General features: G+C 57.9%; 1 protein-coding gene across 10 annotated transcripts in view; it reads left to right on the forward strand.

Moving 5' to 3' along the window:
* ARHGEF11 (Rho guanine nucleotide exchange factor 11) overlaps positions 1-27,028 on the forward strand; it is an 87,139-nt gene that overhangs the window by 22,166 nt on the left and 37,945 nt on the right. For 9 of the 10 annotated variants that reach the window (XM_042977017.1, XM_042977024.1, XM_042977018.1 and 6 more), the window contains exons 2-4: positions 21,824-21,838; positions 22,137-22,234; positions 23,150-23,248. In XM_042977017.1, coding sequence (XP_042832951.1) covers positions 21,824-21,838; positions 22,137-22,234; positions 23,150-23,248 — 212 coding nt within the window. The remainder of the gene's footprint in view (positions 1-21,823; positions 21,839-22,136; positions 22,235-23,149; positions 23,249-27,028) is intronic. The other variant, XM_042977021.1, reaches the window with a different exon arrangement.

The following is a 27,028-nucleotide window of genomic DNA, read 5'->3' on the forward strand; positions in this document are numbered from 1 at the left end:
CAGCATGGGGCTCGAACTCACGACCCCGAAATCAAGAATCACATGCTGTTCTGACTGAGCCAGCCAGGTGCCCCCATTCCTTTTTTAAAAATTGCGGGTTAAAAGTATGGAAAGAGCCCAATATATACACACATACAATGGGCTGTTACTCAGCGATCAAAAAGAATGAAATCTTGCCATTTGCAACGACGTGGATGGAACTGGAGGGTATTATGCTGAGTGAAATTAGTCAGAGAAAGACAAAAATCATATGACTTCATTCATATGAGGACTTTAAGATACAAAACAGATGAACATAAGGGAAGGGAAGCAAAAATAATATAAAAACAGGGAGGAGAATAAAACAAAAGAGACTCTTAAATACAGAGAACAAACTGAGGGTTGCTGGAGGGGTTGTGGGTGGGGGGATGGGCTAAATGGACAAGGGGGATATTAAGACACTTGTTGGACGAGCCCTGGGTGTCATATGTAAGCGATGAATCACTAAATTCTGTTCCTAAAATCGTTATTACACTATATGCTAACTAACTTGGATGTAAATTAAAAACAAAATTGTATTAAAAAAGTAAAACTGTTCACCCTGCAAAAAAACAATCGCTGGTTAACGTGTCATTGTACAGACAGACCACCCTTGTTACCTGTTTGTCTCTTGATGGACTTTTGGGTGGTTTCTGCTTCGGAGCTGCGATGATTAATGTGATTATGAACGTTCACGTACAGGTTTCTGCCTGGATGTGTGTTTTCAGTCCTCTCGGGTTGTACCCGGGAGTGGAATCGATGCATCTGTGATCCTCTGCGTTTAGGATCTGGAACAATCGCCAAAAAGCCGTTTTCCACGGCAGCTGTGTGCCTGCACGTCCCCACCGGCAACGGATGGGGGTTCCGTTCTCTCCACATCCTCGCCAGCTCTTGTCACGTACCCTTGTTTTGGTTTTAGCCATCCGCGTGGGTGCGAGGTGGTATCTCATTGTGGTTTTGATTTGAATTTCCTTGATGACTAATGATGTTGAACGTGTTTGCACGTGGTTATTGGCCATTTACGTGTCTTATTTAGAGAACTGTCCATTCAGGTCTTTTATCCATTTGAAAAAACTTTTTATTGTTGTTTTGTGAGAGTTTTTTTGTATACTCTGGCTACAGGTCCTTATCAGATAACATGATTTGCAAATTCTTTCTCCCACTGTGTGGGCTGCCTCTTCCCTTTCTGGATGTTGTCCTTGGAAGCACAGAAGTTCTTCATTTGAGTACGATAACTTGATGCTGTGGGTTTTACTTTTTATTTGTTTGGGGGGAAGTGTGAGATGAATTTGATAGGTGCTCCGGGCAGCAAGGTCATGTTGAGAGAAAGCAGGAGAGCTTGAGCCAAGGCATATTGAACCTGGGGGTGGGGTGGGTACTTTTATGGCCAACAAAATGGTTCAGAGCTAAGATAACAGCTCCTGGACTCCTTAGTGTGTTTTGAACTTTGCAGCCAGTTAGACTGGCTGCGCCTTCCGCAGAATTTCCCACCAGCCAGCTTGGACTAGCCCATGAATTTGCATTGGTAAGGAGTCCCCTTGTTTGGGTCAGTTCGCGGCTCAAGACTCATTGAGAAGCTACGGGAAGTAAGAGAAGGGCGTTTATGCTTTCTCCGTCCCTTCAAGAGCTCCGTGTAATCCCCTGACCCCGGCATCGGTCTCCTTGGAGAGCCCTGATTTCTGATCTCGGTGGCTATAACTCAGTGCTTTCCGTATCCAGTTGACTCTGCAGATTTGCACTTAACTTCTCTTGTACATTGTACACCGAGTCCCTGACTCCTCAAGATTGTGAATTTCCCAAGGACGAGAATCATGCCTGCACCAGTATATGCGCCCAAATATCTAAGTCACATCTGTGTACTGATAGTGATTAACTCTTGATAAAGGTGAGTGCGATCACAAATGCAAAGACTTCTGAGCCATTTGGGGAAGTATATTAAGCTAAATCCATTTTATACTTGATAAGCAGACTCTTGACAGAGATGAAGGTCACCTGAAAGTCCTAATTTTTAAGTTTAATACAGACACATTTGCGTTTTTAAGGATGTGCAGGAGGGTTCGAAAGCGCCCCCAGAACGTCCTGAGTTCATCTAGTTACCTGCAGGTGAGACGCCAGGCAATCCTACTCCTCACGTCCCCAGGCCTTGGTGTAGTGGAAAGTCCCCGGCCTGGGCCCGGAGCCCTGGGCTCTGGTTCTTGCCCTGCTACCAGGAGACCCTGAAAACCGCGCCAAAAGGCCTTCTTACTCAGCTCAGGCTGCCGTAGGATACCGTAGACTGGGTGGCCTTCTCATAGTTCTGGAGGCTGGAAGTCCGAGACCAGGCCGGCAGCCTGTTGGGGTTGTGGCGCGTTCTCTCCTGGCTTGCGGACGGCCGCCTTCTCACCACGCGCTCCCGTGGCCCGGCCTCGGTGTGTGCGCGCCTCGTGGGGGCCCCCGTGGCCTCACTCAGCCCTCTCTCCCTCCCAAAGGCCTCCCTCCAAGTTCCGCTACGCTGGGGGGTTAGGGCTCTAGCAAGGTGATTTGCGGGGCCACACACATGGGGCCCGTGACCCAGGCTCTGATCCTCACGCTGTCTGCAAAACGCAAGCACGGGGCCTTGAGGTTCTCTCTGGCTCCTGCGTTAAGACTCCGTGGGCAGCGCGTTTGCACTACTTTCTATTTCGACTTCCCCGGAAGGCTCCTGCCTGCGTTCTGTCTGGCAGCGGAGAATTGACTAGGTTTGGAGTTAAATGGAGCTAGGTGTATTCCTTCGCTTAGTAAGCGCGTTTGCTTTGGAGCATCTCTCCGTGCTGGTGTAAGCGCTGAGGCTGCAGCAGTGAACAAAACAGGCCGTTGTCCCTGCCTTCCTGGAGCTTCCATTCTAAGTGAATTAAAGACACAACATTACAGCGTGCCGGGTAATCGTTGCCAGGGAGACAAAACGTCAGGAATGTGAGTGGAGATGGGAGAGGGCGTGTGTTTAATCCTGCGTGGCGGGCGGGAAGCTGAGACCCTGCTAAGGAAAGCTCCTTAATCCAGAAATCCTCCTCTCCCTCCAGTGGCCCTCCTCCCCGCTGCCCCTCATCCACTTCTGTGCCAGACGCTCTGTGCTAATTAATGATTTCACAGCCCTTTTTAAATCTCCACCCAAGGGCGGTAATGAGGAGTTGCATTTCACACTCCCGCTGCCGGAGTCTGGGAGGATGTAAAGCGGCCCCCGAGATAGGCAGGTGTCCACTCCCTTCTCCCCTAAGCCGGCCTTTCCTCTGTCACCCTGGCTCGTGCTCCCCTGTCTCCGCATCTTTCTGACAAGCCCTCCGCCCCGACCTTTTTCTTGCTGTACTCCCCCCTTTCTCTTGGACCTTCCCTGCTTCTCCTCCTCCACTCGTCTTACCTCCCGTGTCCTTGCAGGGGACGGGGCTGACACAAGGGGAGCGGCCCTCCTGTCCCCCAGTTCCCTGCACCGGGTCACCCCCCCTCGCCGTGCCACCCGTAAGTCAGTTTGGCCCCACCGGACCCCTGGCCTCCCTAGGCCTTGGCATGGGGCTCACGCTGCAGATCTGGGGCTGCCTCTGCGGCTCGGGTCAGGCCCTTGGCACACTTAGTGGGTCTTGGGTCACTGTCAGTGTCACTCATCGGTCCAGTCGTTTAGGGTTCAGTGTGCTCTGGGGAAGGGGGTTGCTGGCAGTTGGTAGAACCTTCTGTCAGTCATCACCATCTCTGACCTGACCCCTGTCCGGGTGTCCAGAAGGTCAGAGCCACCCGACTTCCCTGATGTCACCAAGAACCAGAGCCTTGAAGCCCACTCCTGAGCAGTTCGGCCCCCGGGGGGCAAATAGGACCAGGGAGGGGGACCCTTGTCCTTAGGACCCTTCTTCTCTAAGAACAGGAAAGAGCGACGTAGAAACTGGATTGTGCCACTTGATCTTGTGAGTCCAGTGTCTTTGACGGGTGCATCCTTGCTCCCCGCCTCCTGCCCTCAGCCCCGCTGTGTCACGATCAGGGTCGGCCTCGGGGCCGGAGGGAATCCTGGCCGTCGCCTCGTGGTTCTCAGTCCGTGGTTCTCAGCCCGTGTGGTTGCGTGGCCCCATCTTGCATAGCTCATTTCTGGTTGGCTGTGCGGTCGCTCGGACTTGTGTCGGTGGCCATTTGTCAGCTGTGCATAGAGTCTGTATTTTGTATGCTGCGTGTGTGTGTGTGTGTGTGTGTCCATCCGTGCCTGTGAAGAAACACCCCTTTTATCCCGCTGGCCCCTGGGGGAGGGGAGAGGGCAAAGACACTCCAAAGAGGGAGGGCACATCCTTTCCTGTCAAGGTGTATACACTTGGCCGGGAAACCAGACGTGTGGAGGCACATTGATTGAAAAGTACCAGGAGAAGAGTGTCAACCCCAGTGTCCTTTACTACACAAATCAGATCTTTGTGGAATGAATCCCAGGGAAGTGTCCGTGCCTCCGGTCACGCTGGGTATGGCACGTATAACTTGCAGTGAGTGGTTGGAATGCTGGTCTGTTTTTCGCCGGTTTTGTTCACAGCACAGAGTGAACTCGTGAGAGCTGAGGTTACTCCTGCCAAGGGGGAGAGGTCGGCCGGGAGAGACTAAATCAAGGAAAGCTTCTTGGGATCCACGTTTTCAGTCACATTTTGATGGGTGGAATGGGGTCAGTGCCAGTGTGTTTGGGGGCTTTTCTCGGTCTGCTCTGCTGCTGCGGTTCTGGGAGCTCTGGACCGGCCTCGAGAAACACAACCGTCCGTTCCAGCCATAACTGCTCAGAAGCCCTTTGGGATTTTGAGGGCCCTTCCGTCCCTGTCCTCTGCACTACCCAGCACTCCGCATACCTCCTGAGGGTCCCTGTGGATGAGCCCGGGCACTCGGACCCCCTGAAAGCCCCAACATGAGGGGGACTGGAGCAGGGGCAGCCTGAGGCCTCTGGGAGCACCAGGGGACAGCATGCTGTTTCTTACGGTGTGTCCGCAGCCGTCTTGGGAGGAAAACTGAGCGGACCTGCCACCCACACGATGGGCAGTACACACAGCACAGGTGTGGGGACCCCAGTCCTACGTGTGAGGGTAGAGAGCAGCGTGTTTAGAAGAAAAGGCAGAGGGGCGCCTGGGTGGCTCAGTCGGTTAAGCAGCCAACTCTTGATTTCGGCTCAGGTCGTGATCTCACGGTTCGTGAGATCGAGCCCCGTGTTGGGCTTTGCGCTAACAGTGTGGAGCCCGCTTGGGATTCTCTCTCTCTTTCTCTCTCTCGCCCTCTCCTGCTCACATTCCCTTCATCTCTCAAAATAAATACATTTTAAAAAAGAGAAGGCATGGCCTGTGTTCCTACAAGCCTGGATGAGGAGGAGCTTTGGGAGGGGGATTTACTCACGATGGGGACACACACACACACACACACACACACACACACACACACACACACGATGTTTGTATAAGAGTCAGAGGCCCAGACTCCCGGCCTTCTGGATGTCATCCTTCCCACCCCATCTGCAGCCAAAAGTGCTCTGTGTGGGGAGACTGAAGGTGCCGTTCCCCTTCCTCCCGTTCCTTTCCCCCTCGCATCGGGGGTCTCACCCAAGGAGGGAGTTCCCAGTGTCATCTCTGTGGAAAGAAGGGGGAGGAGCGAGGGAGGAACGAGGAGGACCTCGGAACGCTTCAGCACGTGGAAGTCCCTTCCAGTCCTCATCAGTTACCCCCGGGAGACGGCTTCTTTCCTCCCCCACCTACCCTTCTTCAGCCTCCTGGAAATGAGGGGGGCTGGAGGAGGGGTGGAAATCCCCACTGCGTCTCTGTCCACGTGCGGGGGCCGCGACGGGGTTTGGCTGAGGGGGTGGGAGAGGCCAGAGACTGCCGAGCCGATGGTAAGGGCCTAATTGCTGCTCGGCCTTGAGCTTGCCTGTAATTGTGGTTTCTGGGAGCCAGCGCGTCCTGGAAATCTGCTGGAACAGCAGAGATTTGGGGTTTCCGCCTGGGATGGACTTGGATTTTCCACTTGGAGCAGCTCGCCCAGCACCCACTTTTGGTGGGGGGGGGGGGGGGGCGAGTCCCGGAAGCTCTGGCAGTTAGGACAGGCTTTGGGCTACAAGGCCTGCCTTGGGGGTGAGAGGCTGTGTACCCTGAAATCCGGGACCTTTTTAAAGAGCCCAGAGAGGTAGCCGGGTGTGGAAGTGCCACGTGCTGCAGGCCCAGGCCGGGAGAGCCGGTCGGCCCCACCCCTGGGTGGGGACCTTGCGTCTCTAGCCTTAGTTTCCCCGCCTGTCACTGACTTGGATATCCTTCTGCCTTACAGGATCTTCCATAATAACAGGCGGGGAAATGCTGGACTAGTATAGGGGAGCGACTCAACTCCTTTCCCACGGTGGCAGTAACAGTAATAATAACGATACGGTACATATCTTGAGTGTTCATGGCGTGCCCTGTGCAAAATGCTCTCGTGAACGGCACCTTCAAGTCCGATAACAATCCCGTGCAGTAGTCCTAACCTCTGCTACAGGTGAGGACACCTGAGGTTGAGAGGTGAGCTGTCTTGCCTGAGGTCACAGGGCCAGTGTCCGCATCAGGATCACCAACCCAGGGAGCAGATCCCGAAGCCTGTGCACTTGGCCGGCAGATGTGTAGACGGTAGCCCGCGTTGTGTTTTATGCGTGGGCCGGGAAACACCCAGAGCCCACCTGGCCCGGGGCTGCCATTGAGCTTGGGGTCGCGGGGTCCGTGTGCCGGCCCTGGCACAGGCCGTCGTAACCCAGGGCCGTCTCCGCCTGCAGCGTCCCCATCCGTAAGATACGCGCGTGCAGAGTTACTCCGAGGGCCAGGCGAGGTGCTACCCAGCTCTGCACCCGCCACCGAGCGGGTGCCTAGTAAATGCTAGCAGAGCCCAAATCCGCGGAAGGAGAAACCAGCAGCCAGTGCTGCCATCTGGGACATGGGATCTGAGGTGTCAGAGCGCTGAGTAGAACGGTCTGCGGCAGAGCGGCACGGGCACCGAGGGTGCCCTCCCGCGGGGGGACGCGGCATTGGCCGCCCGGGGTCGTGTCCCAGCTGCGCCTCGCTCCCCCGTGCGCGAAGCTAAGCGTGGTGCTTGCGTTCCCGCGGCGCGGCTTCCTCGTCTGCGAACTTACAGCACCACGTAGTGCTGTCCCAGGGGGTTGTCGTGCCGGGTGAGTGACCCAGGCAAGAAAGGCTAGTGTTGGAGGAGTTCATCGTGTGCCAGGCCCCGGCCCGAGCATTTCATTTTTGCATGTTTAACTAGTCCGGTCCTAACAGCAGCCCCAGGAGAGGGACAGTCTTACCGCCCCCATTTTGACGGTGAGCCGGCGGGGGCGCAGGGCGCGGAGGCGACGAAGGCCACGTCGCTGGCACGCGGCAGGGCCGGCACCCACACCCGGGAGGGCGCCAGGAGCCCGCAGCCTCGTCACGCGCACCGTCTCCGTGAGTGTGCCCCACACGTGCTTGTCTCGTCCTCGCTGGAACCCGTCCGTCAGCCGGTCGCAGGCACGCACAAGGGGTGTGGGCCCAGCCACGCGTCGCCAGCGCGTGCTCTGTCAACAAAGAGCGTGAGACGTGGCCTGTTTGGAGGGAGGCACGATCGGCACGAGGGAGGTGACCGAAGACGGTGAAGCGCTGGCTGATACACGGGGCCGTCAGTGGCGCCTACGGACTCAGACGTGGCAGGTGTGCGCTCCGGAGCCACACAGGTCGCCGGAGACGCTGACGGGGCGGGCTGGGGGCGGGCTGGAGCTCAGCGTAGCAGAGCGGGCGGGGGCGGGGGCGCGCTCTCCGGATGCTGGAGTTTGGGAGGGGCTGCAATTTCGTCACTCAGCGCTTCGTTGAGCCCGTACACGCACCTGGCGCCTGGCCCGATGGAGAATAATCAGTGTCGAGTCCTGCTTGCCACTGATTATCTTCTGGTCAGTCCTGGTTTGTTTCTTAAAGGTGGTGTTTAGCAGACCGGCTCCTTCCAAGTTGAAATGCTGTTATTGCCCTGCTTGGCGGGGGGGGGGGGGGGGGGGGGGGGGTCCCTTGTTGATCCGACAAATCCCATGGTGATGGGATTTGTGCCTCGGTGGAAGGTGTGTGTGTTTCTAGGCCCCCAGGAGGGAACGGCAGGGACCATCCGGTTCGTGCACCCCCCCACGCCCCCGTGCCTGCGCACATGCCCCACACTGCTTGGGAGGAAACCAGGACCCACAACCAAGGTTATAGCCGGGGCTCTAGGATGCCCTGTTGAAACTGCTGCCTGATCACAAACTGAGTCGGAGTCAGTGCTCTGCAGTGTAGCTGTGCAGGACATGTGCTTAGCATCTCCGTTCACCTACGGGGAGGGGGGGTTGTGTCCATTCTCCCGGCTCCAGTCATCTTAACACCCCTTTCACCGTTGTGCAGCCCCCTCAACACAAAAGATTTAACCCAGTAGGAGAGTGTAGGAAGCAGCCCTCGCTGGAAGACGGAGGGGCCGCTGCTCTGAAGGCCCTTGTCTTCCCACCAAACGGCCTCCGAGGGTGTCTGCCCCACCTGCAGACCCAGAAGAGTCCAGGCGGGCAGGGCCCGTGCAGCCCTCTTCCGGTCTCCCTCCTCGAGGGCAGGCCCCGGCCCGTCCGCACCAGGGGTCCGGTGGGGTGTGGTGACTCAGAGGGGCCCAGAGGGGTCGCTGCTGATGGGCCTGTCGTGAGGGCCTCGGGGTCTGGCTGGCCTTCCATCGGCTTCCTAACCGGTTGTGTCTGGGAAGGGTCCTGGGTAGAACCCGGGCTCTTGGCTGGGGACCCAGGTCAGGTGCCTAGAGAGGCGGGTGCTGAAGAAACTCAGAGTCCCTCCTTCGGAGCAGGTATGTTGTTAATGTGGGGGCGGGGAGAGCGTGCGCTTACAGCAGGAGTCGAAATCCTAAGGGCTGGACAGCACAAAGAACAGGAGTGGTCATCACTGGTGAGCACATTGAGGAAAGTTGCCAGAAGGCAGGGAGCCCGTTGCCGGCCAGAGAGGAACCTCCCCCACCTGTCCGTCTCTGTCCCTCTCCCTTGGCGGGGCCCCCCCCCAGTACAACCGGTGGCTCCCCAGCTGTGAACATCTTCCTCAGCCGAGGGCAGGGTCCGGGGGGGAGGGTGGTAGGAAAGGGCAGCGGCTTGCCTCCCCGTGACTCAGTGTATGGCTTCAGCTCGGCAGCTTTAAAATCCAAGGCGAACTTTCGCCTGCCACCCAGTACTTCCCCATCAATTCTGATCCGAACTCAGGGAAAGAAAACAAGTTTAAAATCCACCTTAACTAAAAGTAAATTAGAAAGGTGAATCTTCTGAGCCGATGACAGGCTCTTTGAAAGCAAAATGGAGACTTCTTGGATTGGCTATTATTCTGGATTGTTTTATGGTCTGTCCTTTAATTGTGCCAGTAATCAAAAATTGACTCAAGTAACAATTCTATTCATATAAAGTATACAGCCAGATGTGCCTTGTGTATTTAAAATGTTATCATCATGGGGCGCCTGGGTGGGTCAGTCGGTTAAGCGTCCATCCTCGGCTCAGGTCACGAGTTTGAGCCCCCCGTCGGGCTCTGTGCTGACAGCTCAGAGCCTGGAGCCTGCTTCGGATTCTGTCTCCCTCTCTCTGCCCCTCCCCTGCTCATGCTCTGTCTCTATCAAAAATGAATAAAGGTTACAAAAAAATTTTTTAAGTATTATCATCACTTCAGGAGGATTTACACATTTAGTTTCCTTTTCCGGAAAACTTTAGGTGGGACAGGATGCGCCGAAAGCGGTTCTGGGTTTACGAGTAACGTGGTCATCGCAGGGCCCCGTGAGAGGGGCAGGCTCCGTCTTCCCGCTGTGTCACCACGAAAGCTGGCTCCCGGCCGCGGTGTGTGGCTTGTCCACTGCCACACGCTGGGCACCACGGAGGCGAGGAAGACATCTCGTGCCCCAGATTGAGGCCCTTCCCCACCAGGTCCAAGCCTCGGGCCCTGTCTTGTGACCCTGTCTGACCTCTCTTGAATTCCTTCCTCTCATTAAAACCAGGAAACTGGAGTAAAAACACCCTAGGCCATCTCGCGAACATCCGCGGTGCGGACTCCGCGGGGCTTCTAGAGCTCCTAGATCGCCGCCCGTCAAGGCGCCTGTTGTTTTCTGCCTGTGCCGTTGAGCACATCTAGCTCCGCGTCAGCCCTCCCTGGGTATGCAGACACGATGCGCCCAAGACCCCCTGTGAGGGCAGAGCCCGGCGCCCGATGAGAGCCGGAGGGAGGGAGATCGGGCCCAGGCTCTGCAGCGCAGGGCCGAGGAAGCCGTGGCGTCCGGAGGGAAGACCCGACTCCGCGTCAGCAGGCTGGAGTTCACGTCTCGGCTCTACCGTTGGCTGGCTGCGTGCCCTTGAGTGACTCGCTGAACTTCTCTGAATCTCGCTTTCCTCACCTGTTAAGGAAAATAACCACGTCTGCCTCACCAGGTTGTTGTGAGGATTACACGGACGCCTGCGACGCATTAGACGCTTATTCCGTGTAATTTTCTCCTCTCTCGAGGGCATCCGGAAAGACGGGGGCAGAGTTGGTCTAGAACCCAGATGTCTAGACTGTCCGTCCCGCCCCCTCCCCGCGGCCGCCTCCGCGACTGTCCTCCCGCGGGCCGCACGCCCCGGCCGGGCCTCCGGAGACGCCGCGCTTACGGTGTCTGTCCTCCCGCACTAGTGGACGGCGGCTCCGGCCTCCCCGCCTCCCCCGGCCGTCCGCACACGGTGTCCGTCTCGTCGGAGGTGACACGTGGACAGAAGCACAGGAGCGTGGACCAGACCTCACAGTGCGCAGCAGGGCGTCCGCCCCAAGGAGGCCCAGAGGCGGCTGCGCCCACACCGGATAACTCCGAGTTCGCTTCTGTGCTGCGAGCCAGGCCGCGATCGCCTGGAGCAGCCGCCTCGTTCTGGCGGACTGAGGGGCTCGCGGCAGGAGTGGCAGCCAGTTTCCGAGCAAGGCTGTGTGCCAGGCGTTATGCCAGACGCTTTGCTTACGTCCTGGTTCTTACAGCAGCCGGGGCGGGGGGGGGCTGGTTTTCCGGTTCCGAAGATGAGGAAACTGAGGTTCACGGAAAGGAAAGAATTTCCTCTGAGCCCCACCAGTGGTCGGAGCCGGGATGGGGATGTACTCCATCCGCCCCCCCTGCTGGACCACCCTGCCCGCCCCCCATACTGGTTTGACTTCCTGGCCCGGCCCAGACGTCCGGCTTTTCCTGAGGCGTGTGTGACAGACAGATAGGTGAATGGGATGTGAGTCTGCCCCTGCGCTGAGCAGGGGGGCGGCGGGGGGGGGGGGGGGGAGGGGGTGTCGGTGCCAGGTCCCGAGTGAAGAGAAGGTACACCGCCAGTCGACTTGTTCTCTGCTAAGCGCTGGAGACGGCCGCCCCCCTGAGCCCCCCCACTTCCTCGCCGGGGACACTGAGAGGAGCCCTTCTGGCAGTCACAGTCCAGTGAGCAACACGGGAGAGGGGTCCGCGCCCATGGGGCAGTGCTTGGCAGCAGTCTGTGCTGGTCACTGGGTGGCGGCTCTGGGCAGGCTTCTGGTTGCTTCTCCCGGTCCGAGAGGCTGGAGGCCCCGCCACGGGAGAGAAGGCTGCGTCTGGGACAGCTGTGGCCCAGGGAGGCCAGGGCAGCCTCGTCTAGCAAACCAGAACGCAAGACACACGTGCCATCGGAAATTAATTGTCTAGCAGTCCCGTTAAAAGTAGGAAGGAGGGGGCACCCGGCTGGTGTGGTTGATAGAGTGTGGGACTTGACCTAGGAGTGAGTTCGAGCCCCGTGTTGGGCCTAGAGATGATTTAAAAGTAGGATCTTTTAAAAATGAAAAAAAGGGCGCCTGGGTGGCTCAGTGAGTTGAGAATCCAGCTTCAGCTTGGGCCATGGTCTCACGGTTCATGAGTTTGAGCCCTGCATCAGGCTCCCTCCCCTCGGCACAGAGCCCACTTCAGATTCTCTGTCCCCCTCCCCTCTGCCCCTCCCTCGCGTGTGTGTGTTTGCTCTCAAAAATTAAATAAAACATTTAAAAATGAAAAAAAAAAAAGGTGAGGGGCACCTGGCCTGGGTGGCTCAGTTGATTGAGCATCCCACCTTGGCCCAGGTCATGACCTAACAGGTCGTGAGTGAGCCCCGCGTCGGACTCTCTGCTGTCAGTGCGGAGCCCACGTCAGATCTTCTGTCCCCCTCTCCCTCTGTCTCTCCCCCACTCACACTCTCACACTCAAAAATAAATAAAACATTAAAAAAAGAAAAAAGGTGGGGGGGCGTCTGGGTGGCTCAGTCAGTTAGGCCTCCAACTTCAGCTCAGGTCATGATCTCACGGTTCGTGGGTTCGAGCCCTGTAATCAGGCTCTGTGCTGACAGCTCGGAGCCCGGAGCCTGCTTCGGATTCTGTGTCTCCCTCTTCTGCCCCTCCCCCCTCATGCTCTGTTTCTCTCTCAAAATAAGTAAACATTTTTTTTTAAGGGGAGAAACAGGTAAAAGGAATTCAGTGATATATTTCATTTAACTGAATCTACTCAAAATACTGGTATTTCTGCCTGTGATCAGTGTAAGTGTTGGTATTTTGCATTCCTCTTTTGTCTTGTACTGAGTCTTTGAACCCGTGTGTGTGTTTTACACTGACCCTCTCACTTCGAGCTAGCACGTTTCTGGTGCCTGTGGCCCGGGCGGCTCCCCTGTGGACGACACAAGACGGTCCTGCAGCCCCTCTCCCGGCTGCTCTGGTTCATTCCATGCAGTGCTGGCACTCAGGTGCATATGACCCCCTGCCCTACCTGCTCTCTGCGCCTCCAGCCTCTCCCCTTCCAGTCCACTCTGGCCACCACAGTCAGACCTATCCTTTTCGTGCCCTGATCTGCTCCCGTGACTCCCAGGGAGCCTTCAGCCTCTACAGGGAATGAAATCCACAGCCCGCCCCAAGCTCTCCTCCTGCTCTGATGTTGCTTCCGTGTCTCCAAGCCTCTGACGCACCTTGCCACGTAACTCCGAGCCGCCCCGTGAGCCAGGGAGAGCCGGCAGGTGAACTGTCCACGTTGTTGCAGTGGAGAACCCGAGGGTTTCCCAGATCCACCGGCTGGGAAGCGACAGAGCCCGGGTGGGGACCCATCTTCTCGGCTCAGTCCTGTCTGACCCTCCGTCCCCCCACGTGTTGCACCGACGGCCTCAGAGCTGCCGTGTCCCCCTGCCGCCTGTGCCCGCTCCTCCCTCCCGTCTTTCCACAGCAGAGCTTTCTGCCCTCGCTCCTGGGCCCTGGTGAAGTTGGCCTCCTCTCTGGTTCCTTCCTCTTTCTTTGGCCCCCTCTCTCCCCAGCCCAGTTTGTAGTCACAACACGCTTTAACGTGCATTTTCTTGTCTAGTGCTTTGTGTGCAGAATGGAATTCTAGAAGTCCGGGAGACTGAAGACTGTAGGAGCTTACATGGTTCTGCAGGTCGATGGCACTCGCCGTGTAAGTCCATGCAGAGGCTAACACCTTCCTGCCTTTGTTAAAACCACGAAGCCGTGAATGTAATCCTAACTTACGTGCACTGTGGCAGTCCTTCAGGCTCTATCGACGCTAAGTGTGTGCTTACAATATTTTCGTGTCTGCAAAGTTCTCTGGCACATATGGTCTGATGTTATCTTTCAGCTCATACTTTTTTTTTTAACGTTTATTTCTTTTGAGAGAGAGGAGCACACGCGCGAGTGGGGGAGGGGCAGAGAGACAGAATCCAAAGCAGGCTCGGTGCCGTCGGCACAGAACCCAAAGCGGGACTCGACCTCACAAACCGCGAGATCGTGCTCTGAGCCGAAATCAAGAGTCGAACCGACAGGAGCCACCCGGCACCCCTCAAGTCATAATTATTGTATATCGACTGCGTGCTCCGGCCAACAGGACACAATGAAGCTTTATCAGCAAAGGGGGAGAGTAGACGTGAAGCAGTCCGAGAAAGCACGAAATGACCAGTCGGCACTGAGCACCACAGGGAAGATTTCGGGGGAGGCCCGCGTAGTGGGGTGTCCAGGAAGGCCTCCCGGAGGAAGAGGTGTTTGTCCTGAACCCTGGAGCGTGTGTTGGCCTTCATGGACGGGGAGGCTCCTGGGGTTGAGGCCAGTGGGGGCACGAGGACCCCCCCACCCAGAGCACCTGCTGGGCTGGGGAAGGATTTGAACCTTTATACGAGGATGAGGACGGTCGGAATCTGCTACAGGGTAATGTTCCACTTTGTCTTTTTAAGAGATTGCTGGAAAGTTCTCAAGTAGAGAATGGATGGGATCTAGGGAGGGGAACGGCCGACTGTGCTAGGAGAGGGGCAAGGAGGGACAGAGCAGGTGGGTCCAGAAACAGTGGTGGGTAATGGCAGTAGGGTGTGGCGGTGATTAGATTTGCAGGGGTGTCAGAGGTAACTCGGGCTCCCACGTGAGTGACCGCATGGCACGGTTACCTCGGGAGGAGACCTCTGCTTAGGAGCAGGGCCCACGCTAGGAGGCTGATTTCAGTTTGGACATGTTGGCTTTGAGGTTTCTGTGAGGGTGATGTGCTCCCAGCCATCCTTGGAGGAAATGGTATTTTCCACATTCATTGCTGAGAAACCGGGGCTCGGAGAGGTGGGGTGCCAGCCAGGAGAAGGCTGAGCCCAAGCCCGAGCCTGTATTTCACCCCAAAACAGTGCTTTCCAGACCATAGCATGGGCTGTGTGATAAACATGGAGTGTTGAGCCCCGCACGCCGGTTCTCGCCACCCGCCGACCCCCTCCGTGCACCTGTCCGCCCCGATGCCCGCCGCCCTCAAAGCCCTGCGTGGAGGCGACCGGGACAGCCGGGGGCATCTTCACTTCTCCGTTTCTTAGTCACCCACTCTTTCTCATCGGTGTGCCTCACCTCTGGCACGTTGAGCGTCGGTCACCTAGTGCGGACCTTGAAAAGATTTGCACGGGACTCCACGCCGTGGGGAACCTAACGGAGTGCCTCTCTGAGCCTCACGGCAGCTCTGAAGGGAGGGCCGTGCACGTTCCTTCAGCAGACGTGTCGGAGCGGCCTTGTCCCCGGGGCTCCGGTCCACCCCGGGAAATCGGTGCTGGCGCAGAGGGAAGGGGCTGCTCGAGAAAGGACGCGTGTTCCCCACCACCGAGCTGCCACGTTGGGTCCCCGGGTGGGAGCGTGAGGGGTTCCCACGCCGCTCTGCAGCCAGTGCGTGACCTCGGGGGTGGGAGCCTCTCTGGCCGCTCTGCCAGGGGCTTCCGCTCCCCACCCCCCGCTGCCCCCTCCTTGAATTGAGAAGAGACCCACGTGCAGAAGTGGGTGGTGGCCGAGGGCCCCGTGGATTCCAACAGAACTGGAATTGGCTCCTGAATTTCCAAGCCAGGTCCTTCTCGGCAGCACCCTTTGAAGTGTTGACTCTGCACTCTGGTTCTTTCTGACGGAGACTGCTTTCGTTTGATCTGTGCCTCTTTTTTTCTAAGTGTTCTCAAGCGTATGAGCTCTTAGGGGCAACAGTGTCTCTTCCCTTCACTGCAGGGATGTGCAGGCTGGAGTGTCTGCCTCAGACTGTGGGGAGACTTCCACCCAGATGCAGAATCCTTGAAAAGGGTGCCAGGAGGCTACTTAGAGCTCCTCCACCCTGGTAGATAAGGGAAACCAGACCAGTAAGACCAGGTCAGGGTTCAGCGAATGTGCACTTTATCTAGAACGAAGGTCCTGGCAAGGTAGCTCTTTCCTGGTTCACTGCCGCTCCTGGCTTTGGGGAGGGGCTCAGGAGTATGACTCTGCCCAGACACCAGAGACCTACGTCAGCTTACGTAGGGTGTACTTTTTAATCTCTGTTGATCGTATTTGTTATCTCTCTAGATATACATAGCGTATGTGTTCTGCGTACCTTGTGAGTCTAGAGTACATCACGTGTATTGTGTGTGCGTGTGCACATGTGAGGTACATGTATTGTGTGTATACAAAAAAGAAAATACCAGGAAAGGCCCAATAGACACCAGTTAGTTGGATCCTCATATGTGGCCACAGGTCAGATAAGTTCATTTAGGGGCCCGGACCTTGAAGCCAGATCGTATCTCAACTCCGCTTAACCCCGCTGCTCACTCTGAAAATGGGGGTGTGCTGCCTACCTCGCCTGGCTCCGGGGAAGGTTAAATAGACAGCATACGGCAGGTGTTCCGCACACCGCGCGGAAGGTAGGAAGGACTTCGTAACTAGCGTCACGGGGACATCCTAGGCTGCTCCCTAGCTGCAGGCTGCCGGCAGGACAGAACGAGGATGATGAGAACAGGCCCTGTCGGCAGCCGTTGTCCCCTTGTGGGGCTTAGAAGCACGGTGGTGCCAGAAACCAGAAACCTGTGGTTTCTTAGTGTGAAAGGGTCTGATTTTCAAATTTTAACTAATTTTTAAAAATATACACACCCATAGGCCAACAGGAGGGGTAAATGGGCAGTTTTGGATTTTGTTGTCGGGACAGTCTCCACGCGTGTCCGCGCTTCATTGCGCACGGGGGGCGGGGGGACGGTTTCGGCGTGGATTTGCAGAGCGCCTCTTCTGCGCCTGGTGCTGCTGCGGGTGGAGGGGGGCAGACCGCCAGGGTCGGGGGAGCATTCCGGAAAGCCCGGCCAGGACTGACACCAGATGACGGGAGTAGTGTCGGAGGGAGGGCCGAGGGCGCCTGGGCATCAGGGTGTGGCCGGCAGGGCAGAGAGAAGGGGAGGGACGTGGAAGGTCTCTACGGACCGGGACGGAGCAGTGTGCATTTCCTTAGCTTCCCAAGACGAGGCCCAGAGAGGAAGCCAGAGACCGGTGGGAAAGCTTCCCTGCAGGGGCAGGACGCGGCAGGGGCGGCTCTGGAGGGACCTTTTGTAAGGTGGCATCTTGCGTTCTCGACCATGTACGTGCTGAACAGGTTCAAAACGTAAAGTTAGATAAATACTGAGGAAAGGAAACCCCCCAAGTTAAGTACAAGTATGAAAAGAGGCCTGGATGCATTTCAGGCCGATAACATCAGAAAGCAGCTTCCGCGCACGGTCCTGACTGTGCGCCTCTGATGCAACGCGATGTGGGGACAGAGCTGCAGGGACACCCCGGACTGACTGAATAGACATGTTGGTGCGTTCACCCCAGCAACCCTCTCACGTGGGAACCGGTTCTCACTCCGGGAGAGGAAGGACCCGCTAGTGTCAGAGTCAAACCGGAGATGTCAGTGTGGACTCACGCTTTCTGCATAAATACTCGCTGCCCTGGCCCCCCCGATCCTGTCTCTAAGTATGACTCCCACTGAAAGGAACCAGGGGTCCTTACAGGAGTGTTTGATCCCAGGCCTGGCTCGGGGAAGGTAGGCAGTGAGCCGGGAAGATCTTGTGCCAGAAGGCAAGGATGTGCTCAAAGACAGACGGTGACACTGTAAAGGAACAAGGTCTCCCCCCAGCCAGATGGGGACAGCTCCGAGAGTTTCCAAAAAGTGATGATGAAAGGGGCGCCCGGCTGGCTCAGTCAGTGAGCACGTGACTCTTCATCTTGGGGCCATGAGTTCGAGCCGCACGTTGGGCATAGAGGTTCCCAGAAAAAAAAATAAACTTAAAAAAAAGAACATTAAAAAAAAGCGATGATAATGGACTATAATGCATTGCATTAAGGAAGAAATTCATGAGTTCGTGGCGCCGGTCCAGGAAAGGGAAAGACTGCCTCCTTTACAGGAGACTGCCCGCTAGTGGATGTAGGAGAGGCGGAATCAGTAGATGGCCTTTCTACGGCTACAGTGCAGCATGCGGTCCAAGCAAGGAGCCCCCGTGGAGGGTGAGGCCGCTGGGGAGGGGCTGTTGGAGAAAAGGGTGGTCCTCTGGCTCAGGTATCACCCCAGCTTGCCCGCCGATTCAAGTGGGAAACATGTTTTTACCACTGCCGACTCCCCGGAGCGCACCTGACCCAAGTAACCAAACCTGGCGTAACCACTTACATGATACTCTTTTAAGAGGCTTAATCTGAATCTAATCATGAGACAGCCGAGTCCTCTGCAGGCCGATCGATAAGACGACTGGCCTGAGCTCTTACACCTCAGGGTTCAGAGGGACCGGGGTGGGTAGGCGTTCTGGAGCAGACGAATCCCGAGGAGATTGAGTAAATGCAAACTGCGGCTGGACCCCGGTCGCAGGCCGTGGGAAAGCAGCCATGCGGAAGAGCCATACGACAGTTGGGTTTGAGCGCGGACTACATGTGAGGTAATTCTGTTGTATCGACGGTGAGCTCCTTGGGTGCTGAGGTCACTGTGGTTGTCCAGGAGAAGTCGAAGGTCTTGGGGGGTCATGCTGACGTACTTCGGGATCAAGTGTCACGCTGTCTGCAACTTTGAAATAGGGAAAAAGTGTGTAACTTTGGGAAAATAAAGCAAGCGTGACAAATGTTGACTGGGGAGTCTAGATGGAGGCCTACAGGCACTCATCGTGCTGCTCCCCTCAACCTCAACGCACGTTTGAAATGTTTCAGAATACAATCTTGGCGTAAAAGATACGCAGGCTGCCGTGGCCAGGGAGAGCACGGTGGGGTCCGTGCCCCTTGACCAGAGCCTCGAGGAGCAGGGGCAGAGGGCGGTGCCGTCACGGGGCCACGGTGTTTGGGTCCCCTCGGTGGAAGGCCCTTCGGCGCCAGGCGGCCTCGCACGCGTCTGGTTGTCAGGCGTGAGGAGGGAATCGCGGGTCCCGATCCGGGGCCCAGGGCGGGCCGTGCCGGGGAAGGCCGGTCCACGCAGTGAATCTGGGCTTTTCCAGTCACCCAGACCCAAGGCTAGAAGCCACACGGTCAGTGGGGGCGGGAAGCAGGGAGCGGGTCTGGAAACGTCGGCTGCACTGGGCAGGGGGCTCAGTGGTGGGGCCCTACTGGGAAGCTGGGCCAGACCTCCTGTCTCGTGGCTGCCGTTTAGCGAGCCACGTGTTCGGGGGGGCGGAGGGGGGCTCTGCACTCTCCCAGGCCTTCTCCCTTCAGGTTTAGGCCGATTCGGATCTGATCTCTGCTGCCAGACTTGGTGGGAACGGCATGAAGGAGAGGGGAGCCCTGCCATTAAAATCCCTTCTCCTTTTCTGACGGCCGACTACGCTCTTTACTTCTCCCTCTTCCCTTGTCTCTCGGATTTTAACCTTCCCGAGGGCTCCCTCCAAACTCTCTGCTCGGGCTCAAGCCCCCGCCGACCCAGCAGCCCGCGCATTGTTTCCGCCCACCTGATCTGCCGATGTGTCTTCCTGTCCAGTTCCGGGATAGTTTTTCCTCCTCGAAGCTCTCAAAGAGAAAAGGCCGTTCGCATCTGTTGCTGAAGTGATTCTCGTCCACGCCCCTGACGTCCTCCGCCGCCAGGTCCACGGGCCGCCGCTCCACGTGCCTTTCGTGACGCACGACAGCGCACGGCCCAGCTCGAGCGCAAAGCAAACCAGGTTTCGAGTTCCCGTCCCTGCCAGGCTTCCGTACAGGCGTGGGCCAGACTGCACGAGGCCAGGAGGAGGCCCCGGCCGTCCCAGCAGAAAACGGGCTTTCCCCCGAGGTGGCGAGGAGGAGGGGTTCAGGCCCGTCCTCGGTAGCCCAGGGGTGGGGTGTGCGGATCTGACTGCAGACAGCAGATGAGCGGCTGGAATAAAAGACCTTCAAGTTAAGGTCCGTCCTGAGGACCCGTCTCTGAGGGGGGCCAGCACGGAGCTGTCGCCCCCGCGTGTGTGCTCCTCCTCCGTCTGTACCCAGCGCCTCGCACGGTGCCCGGAGCAGCGCCGTGCCGTCCAGGAGAGCTTTCCGCGGCGATGGAAATGCCTCGTGCTGTCGGGTCCAGTGAGCGTGGTCACCACCGTAGCTAGCTAGGAAGCAATGGAAATGTGGCTGGGCCAGCTGAGAAACTTCCATTCTATTTCAGATGTGAATTCAAATAGACGCCTGTAGCTGTTACGTCGGGTAGCACGGGTCTGGGCTCTAGGGCACTCTCTCAGTTGCCCTGAGATCTCATTGCCACACGGCACTGTGCACGTTCCAGGGGGACAGCGTGACATACATACGTTGCAGAATGATGACCGCAGCAAGTGTGGTCATCGTCCGTGGATTCTAGACCACTTACGGAGTGCTGAGCTAAGCTGGGTGCCCGGCGTGGGTGGAGGGGTGGGGGTGGGCAGAGATTGGAGGCGGGTGATTTGAAGACAGCCAGAAGCCGGAGCTGCCGGCAGCGCACGCTCTCGTCTGGCTCACGGATGCGGTCACGAGCCGTGCGGCGGGAGGGACATCTGGGGAGCAGGCGCGGTACGGGCAAAGGCAGGGGCCAGAAACCAGAGCAGGTGAAGGGCCGGTGGCAAAGAGCAGAGACGGAGAATAAGGTGGCGCGCCTGCCGAGTCCCGCCTGGGCGGTGGGCCCCGGGGGCCGTGGGGGGACCCGGCAGTACGTCCCGCTCGGCCGCGGCCACGGCCCAGCTCGGGCAGCACAGCCTTCCCCCCGCCCCGCGCACCACACGGAAGCTCTGGGAGGTTCCCGGCAGCAAAATGACACGGGCGGATTTGCATGTCAGCAAGATGACTAGTGCACTGTGGGCAGTTTCCACTCCGCGGCCCTTCTCGGTGCGATTGAGGCTTTTCTTGAACCAGCCGTCTCCCGTGTCTTGTCTGGTTTATGTCTTGTTTTGTTCTTCCTTGTTTCTCGTCCTCCATTCCCACGTCACGCTCTCCTGGGCCCCACGCTCTCCTCTCCCTTGGCGTCCTCCTCTCTCTGATCCAAAGATCAGCCAGGAAAAAGCAATCTCACCTGTCCAGGGAGGAGGGGCGCCAGGATGAGGGGAGAAGAAGACCCCCCCCGCCCCCGTCTTTTAACTTTGAAAGTTATTTTATCGTGTCATATATATCACTTGAAGAGCTGGCTCCTTCGCGGGATCCAGAACCTAAAGGCTGCAATCGAGAATATGAGTTTCTAGCACCAGCCCTGTGCCCCAAACACGCAGTCTCCTTCCTCAGAGGCAGCCAGAGTGTGTGTTTCTTTTGTACCCTCCCAGAGGTGTCTTAGATCCTTTGTGCGTACGTGAGCGAGCATGTAAACGCACACGAAGAAATACTTCCCCCCCGCTCTTTTACCCACTTTTCCCTGTGCTCGTAATTCTGCGCCTTGCTGTTTTCACTCAACACATCCTGGAGGCCATTCCTTTCCGTTAAGGGCCTTCCCGTCACACGCAGCTGAGCACCCTGCCGTCATACTGTCACCGTCACACTGTGGTTTGCTCAACCAGCCACCACGTGAACATTTACACCAAGGGCATGTCCTGCCACTGCGCACAGCGCCTCCGCTAATGACCTTCTGCCTGGTCACTTGCTGTGGACACGCGGGAGACCCCCTCAGAGGGGCAGCAGGCACACTCTCCTGAACGGAGAGGCGTGGCAGCCATTGAACTTGTCCTACTGCTGTTGAAGGGAAGATCTGGTTTGGTGACCTCGATACCTTGAGGTGTTAGGGTCTCACTTAACCTTTGCCGAGCGGGGCGCCTCGGGCTGGCTGCAGGTAGGGGCTCATCGTGGGCCGGATTTCTACCACCGGACGGGCCAGACTCCAGGAAGAGGGGCGTTTTCAGAGGCTTGGCCATTGCTCTCGCCCTCCCTTCCAGAGAAGCGTATGCTAGCCCGCCCGGGTTAGTCCCAGTTCCCCGCCTGGAGGTGCCCGTCTAGAGGGGACGAGACAAAGCCCGAGGCGGGGAGGCTCTCTGCTGCACCGGCCGCCGTCCTCTGCCGGCTGGTTCTGATGCCCCACCGTCTCGCCCTGCGGTCTCCCTGTCCTTTGCCAGTCGCCTCCTGACACTAACCAGCTTTTGTTTTCTCCTGTCTTTTCCTTGCCTCCATCTCCCTGCTGCTTCGTTCTGTTCCGTCAGCCCCATTGCCGCCTGGTAAGAGCCACCAAGCGTGTGTGTCTGTGCGCGGTCTGCTCCCGCCACTCCTTCTTTGTCTCCCGCCTCCAGGAAGGGCTCTTGCCCTTCGCGCCTTGCTGGGTATCAGGGAGACCGTGCTTGCCCTGCGGCCCCGGATCTCACATAGTGGTGTAGACACGGCCGATCTCCCACCAGATTAAGCCGGTTACAGGCTGAGAGGGGTGGCCTCTCTTCACCCAAGACTCGGGCCCCTTCTAACAGAGCTGCAGGCTGGTCCCTCCCCGCCCGGCTCACCGCTGCTCTCCTTGCCCTGCAGGTTAAGTAGCCTGTCTTTGGGAGACCCGGCGCCCGGACGCAGGCCTTCTTCCCACCTCCGCCAGCCCTCGGACGCCTCTGACGCCTCTGACACAGCAGGTAACCTTGGGGCGCTAACACGCAGACACAGAAGGGGTGCCTTCTCCGGGGGCAAAGCAGCCTTCCCGTCGCGCTCCTGGGGTGCGTTGGGCTCGGCAGTTCTCGGTTTATACGACTTGTCTCCTCTGTCCGTACACCAGCCACGGAAGGGGGATGTTGTCCCCGCTCAGAGAGCGGGGGGCCGAGGCACAGAGGGCTTCAGACACTTGCCAAGTGCATAGGCTCGGAGGGGCCAGAGGCAGGCCCGAAACCAGTTGGGTTTAACTCCAGGGTTCCCGCGCTGGCCGTCGTGGGACGGAGCCCGGGTCAGCACGCGGGCTCGGTGCCCGGTGTGCGGCATCCAGTGCGGTGTGCAGTCCGCGGATCCGGGGCGCGATGTCTGGGGTGCAGCGTGCAGGGTGTGGGGTCCGCTGCACACCCGCAGGGACGGGGGCACCCGGCAGCCGTGGCTGTCTTTCTTTTTCTCCACATTCTGGGGGCAGACGTGTGTGCGAGAAGAATGGGTTTTCTCCTTCCCTGCACCCTTCCCCGGGTCTGGCGAGGGGCCCGCTCCGGGTCGCCCCCCACGAGCCGCCCCCCGCCGCCCTCGCCAGGTGGGATTTCCCAGCAGACCCCTCACTTGGGCTTCATCACAGGGCTGCTTCCCTGTCCTGACCCTCTTTGGACAGCCTCACCCGACAGACCCAAAGAGACAGACGCCTCAGTGACTGGAGAAGGGTGACTTCTTACACGGGGCGCAAGGTAGCTTCCAGGTGTTCTGTGCTCCGGAGGCAGTCATGTCATCGCCCTAGGTTTGCTCAGGAAAAGGCTGGGGAGCCGGTTAGTCTGGAAAGGCTTTCTGCGGGAGGACGACCTGGGGCTTTCCCGGTCGGTGGTGGCTCCTGATGATCCTTCTCTGTCTGTCACCCTCGTCAGGTCTTGTTCAGCGCTGTGTCATCATCCAAAAGGACCAGCATGGCTTCGGCTTCACCGTCAGTGGGGATCGTATCGTCCTGGTGCAGTCCGTGCGGCCCGGTGAGTGCCGCGTCCCGCTGCCCACGGGGGACGGGGACACCGTGTGGGTAGCAACCGTGTGCGTGACCTGCTGCGTGATTAGAGGACGGGCGTGGGCGCTCCCTGGAGGTGTGGGGAGTGCTGGGCGTGTGTGAATTACTACGAACTGGTCCCCGGGGCCGTCCGGGGCCGTCTCGGCAGTGCCGTGCGCCAGACAGAACTCGTAGGGGTCACGTCGCGTGCCCGCTTCCCCGTTGGGAAGGGTAAGAACGGCAGGGTGGCCCTCAGGCTGTCGGGCAGATGCCAGGTTGCCACCCAAGGGAGGCCCTCTTACCGGGTCAGAAGGTGCCGTGTGGGGTCGGTGTGCCACCTGCAGCACCCTACAGTTTGGGACAGCGTGCCGGCCCGGGCGGGTGCGGGTGCCGGGGCGGCCGACGTTAAATAGTGAAGGGCCAGAGAAATGACGTGTGCCGGGCGGTCTGGGAGGAGACGGTGCTGGGAACGAACGGTGTTCGGGCGGTTTGTGGTCCAAGCCTCCCTGAGAAGCAGTAGGATTTCGGGAGCAGTCGCAAAGGTGGGAATGAAAGACGGCTGGCAGGATGGGAAGGGAGCAGAGCGGGAGGGCACGTAGGCGGGTCGGTCGAGCCGCCCGTTGCGACTGGAAGAGCCGCCAGCACCTGGAAGCCGTGTCGCCCGCCAGGAGCTAGAGCCGTGCTGGTAAGCGGCCCCGGCCGGAGCTGACAAGCGGGAAGGACGTGGGAGCGGGGACGCGTGTAAACCGGTGTCCCTAGGGGGGTGAACCTCAGTGTGGCCGCGGGGGTGGCGCGGGTGACGTGGAGAGTCTAAGGCTTGACAGGTACGGGCTCGGCCCCTGACCGCCACAGAAGCAGGCGTCGCAGTAAAGCGGCTCAGAGCGACGATCTGGTGTCTCCGTGCGCGTGAAAGTCGCGCTCTCACCGTCCTGTGGTCTCAGAGTGCGGTGGCGTCACGTCTGAGAAAACAACACACGCGCCTTCGTTAAAAACACCTTGTTGCGGGGTGTTCCTGCTAATGAGCGAGTCACAGTCTCTGCCGGAGGGTCTGCCTCGATGTTTTGGGGCCGGGGGCGGCTGTGGCGATTTCCTGAGATGAGACGATGACGTTTGCCACATCAAGCGACTCTTCCTTTTAGGAATGTCTCTCTGTCACGGGCGCTGCTGTTGGGGAGCATTTTGCTCACAGCACAACTTTCAAAATTGGAGTCCCTCCTCTCCACCCCTGCTGCTCCTTTAGCAACCGCGCTGGTGGGATATTCTCAGTCCTTTATTGTCATTTCAGCAGTCTTCACGGCATTCTCACCAGGAGTGGATTCCATCTCAGGAGACCACTCACCCCGCTCCTCCCCAGCAAGCACCTCCTCGTCCGCTCAGGTTTTATCCTGAGGTTGCGGCCACTCAGCCCCGTCCTCAGGCCACACTGCACTTCTGCCCGCGCGGAAGTCTTGAACCCTCCGAGTCAGTCCGTGAAGGCTGCCTCTTCCGGTCCCTGTGAATATTGATGTTTTGACCTCTTCCCGTGAACCGTGAATGGGCCGAGTGGCATCTAGAATGATGAATCCTTCCCAGAAGGTTTTCAATTTGCTTTGTCCAGATCCATCAGCAGAATCATTATCTATGGCAGCCACAGCCCTACAAAATGCATTTGTCAAGTAATGAGACTCGAAAGTCGAAATGATTCCTTGACGCGTGGGCTGCAGAACGGGTGTTGTATCAGCAGGCACGACGACAACACTCGTCTCGTTGTCCGTCAGAGCTCTTGGGTGCCCGGGTCATGGTCAAGGAGCAGTAATATTTTGTTTGTTTTTTAAATTCTTTAATGTTCATTTTTGGGAGAGAGAGAGAGAGCGCGCGCCCACATGCACACACAGGGGAGGGGCAGAGAGAGAGGGAAACCCAGAATCCAAAGCAGCCTCCAGGCTCTGAGCTGTCAGCCACAGGGCCTGATGTGGGGCTCCAACTCACGGACCGCGAGATCATGACCCGAGCCGAAGTCGAACGCTTAACCAACCGAGCCACCCAGCACCCCTGTTTGTTTGTTTGTTTAACATTTATTCATTTTTGAGAAACAGAGACAGAGCATGAGCGGGGGAGGGGCAGACAGAGGGAGACAGAATCCGAAGCAGGCTCTAGGCTCTGAGCTGTTAGCACAGAGCCCAACGTAGGGCTCGAGCCCACGGACTGCGAGATCATGACCTGAGCTGAAGTTGGATGGTTAACTGACTGAGCCACCCAGGCTCCCTGGAGCAGTAATATTTTGAAAGATATCTTTTTCTTTTTTTTTTTTTCTGCACAGCAGGTCCCAACGGGGGACATAAGATATTCAGTAACCCATGTTGTAAACAAATGTACTGTCCTCTAGGCTTTGTTGTTCCATTTCTAGAGCACAGACAGAGTAGGTTTAGCGGGATTCTTAAGGGCCCCAAGAATTTGGGAAAGGTCAAGGAGCTTCAGCTTACAGTCACCAGCCGCGTTAGCCCCTGACAAGAGTTGGCCCGTCCTTCGAAGCTTGGGAACCGGGCCCTGACTTGTCCCGTCTGGCCGCGAGAGTCCCGGACGGCGTCCCCTTCCAACATGAGACTGTTCGGTCCACACTGAGGATCTGTTGGTGAGCGTGGCCATCCTGGTGAATTCTCTCGGCTGGATCTTCCGGAGAACTTGCCGCGGCTTCTGCATCGGCCCCGGATGCTTCTCCCTGCGCTTCTGTGTCGCGCGGGCGGCTTCTTTCCCGAGACCTCAGGACCGGCCTCAGCCAGCGTCTCGCTGCGCCCGTGCGGCCTCCCGCCCTCGCTCGGCCTCCGCAGAACGAAGACGGCGCGGGCCTTGCTCTGGACCGGGCTCTGGACCGGGGACGTGGTGCGTGCGATGCTCCGTCCGGACCACTCGGACTTTGTCCGCATCGGCAGTAAGGCCGTTTAGCTTTCTCGTCATCCGCGTGTTCCCTGGAACAGCACTCCTCATTTCCTTCGAGAACCTTCCCTCGCGTTCACAACTTGGCCAAGCGTCGGGTGCGGGAGGCCTAAGCGTTCAGTCTGTCTGGGCTTTGGACGCGCCTTCCCCCCTGAGCCGAATCGCCGCCAGCTTCCGATTTCAAGCGACGGGCGCGAGACTCTGCCTTTCACTGCACACTCAGCGCCGTCGTAGGGTCAGTGATCGGCCTAATGTCACTGCTGCCGTGTCTCAGGGAACAGGGCGGCTGAGGAAGGGAGAGAGACGGGGCACGGCCGTCGGCGGAGCATCTGTCAAGTTCACCGTCTTACAGGGCACCGCTCGTGGTGCCCCCCACACCATCACAGCAGTAACACCAAACGTCACTCGTCGCAGGCACACCTGGGTGGCTCAGTCGGTTGAGCGTCTGACTCCTGATTTCGGCTCAGGTCATGATCCCATGGTTGTGGGATCAAGCCCCGCATCGGGCTCTGCACTGAGCATGGATCCTGGATCCTGCTTAGGATTCTCTCTCTCCCTCTCCCTCCGCCTCTCTCCCCTGGGCGCGCACACACTCACGCGCTCTCTCGCACGCACGCACGCTCTCTCTTTCCCTCAAGAATAAAAATATAGATTAATGTAAATAAGTTTTTTCAACCTAAAAAAGATCACTCGTCACAGATCACCATACAAAAATATAATAACAGAAAAGTTTTAGATATTGTGAGAATCACCAAAATGTGGCACTGAGACAGGAGGTGAGCAAACGCTGCTGGAAAAATGGCACCGACAGACTTGCTCGATGCTGGTTCCCGCAAACCTTTCATTTGTTTAAGTT

The sequence above is a fragment of the Panthera tigris genome, chromosome F3 (assembly GCF_018350195.1).
Source record: "Panthera tigris isolate Pti1 chromosome F3, P.tigris_Pti1_mat1.1, whole genome shotgun sequence".
Classification (NCBI taxonomy): Eukaryota; Metazoa; Chordata; class Mammalia; order Carnivora; family Felidae; genus Panthera; species Panthera tigris.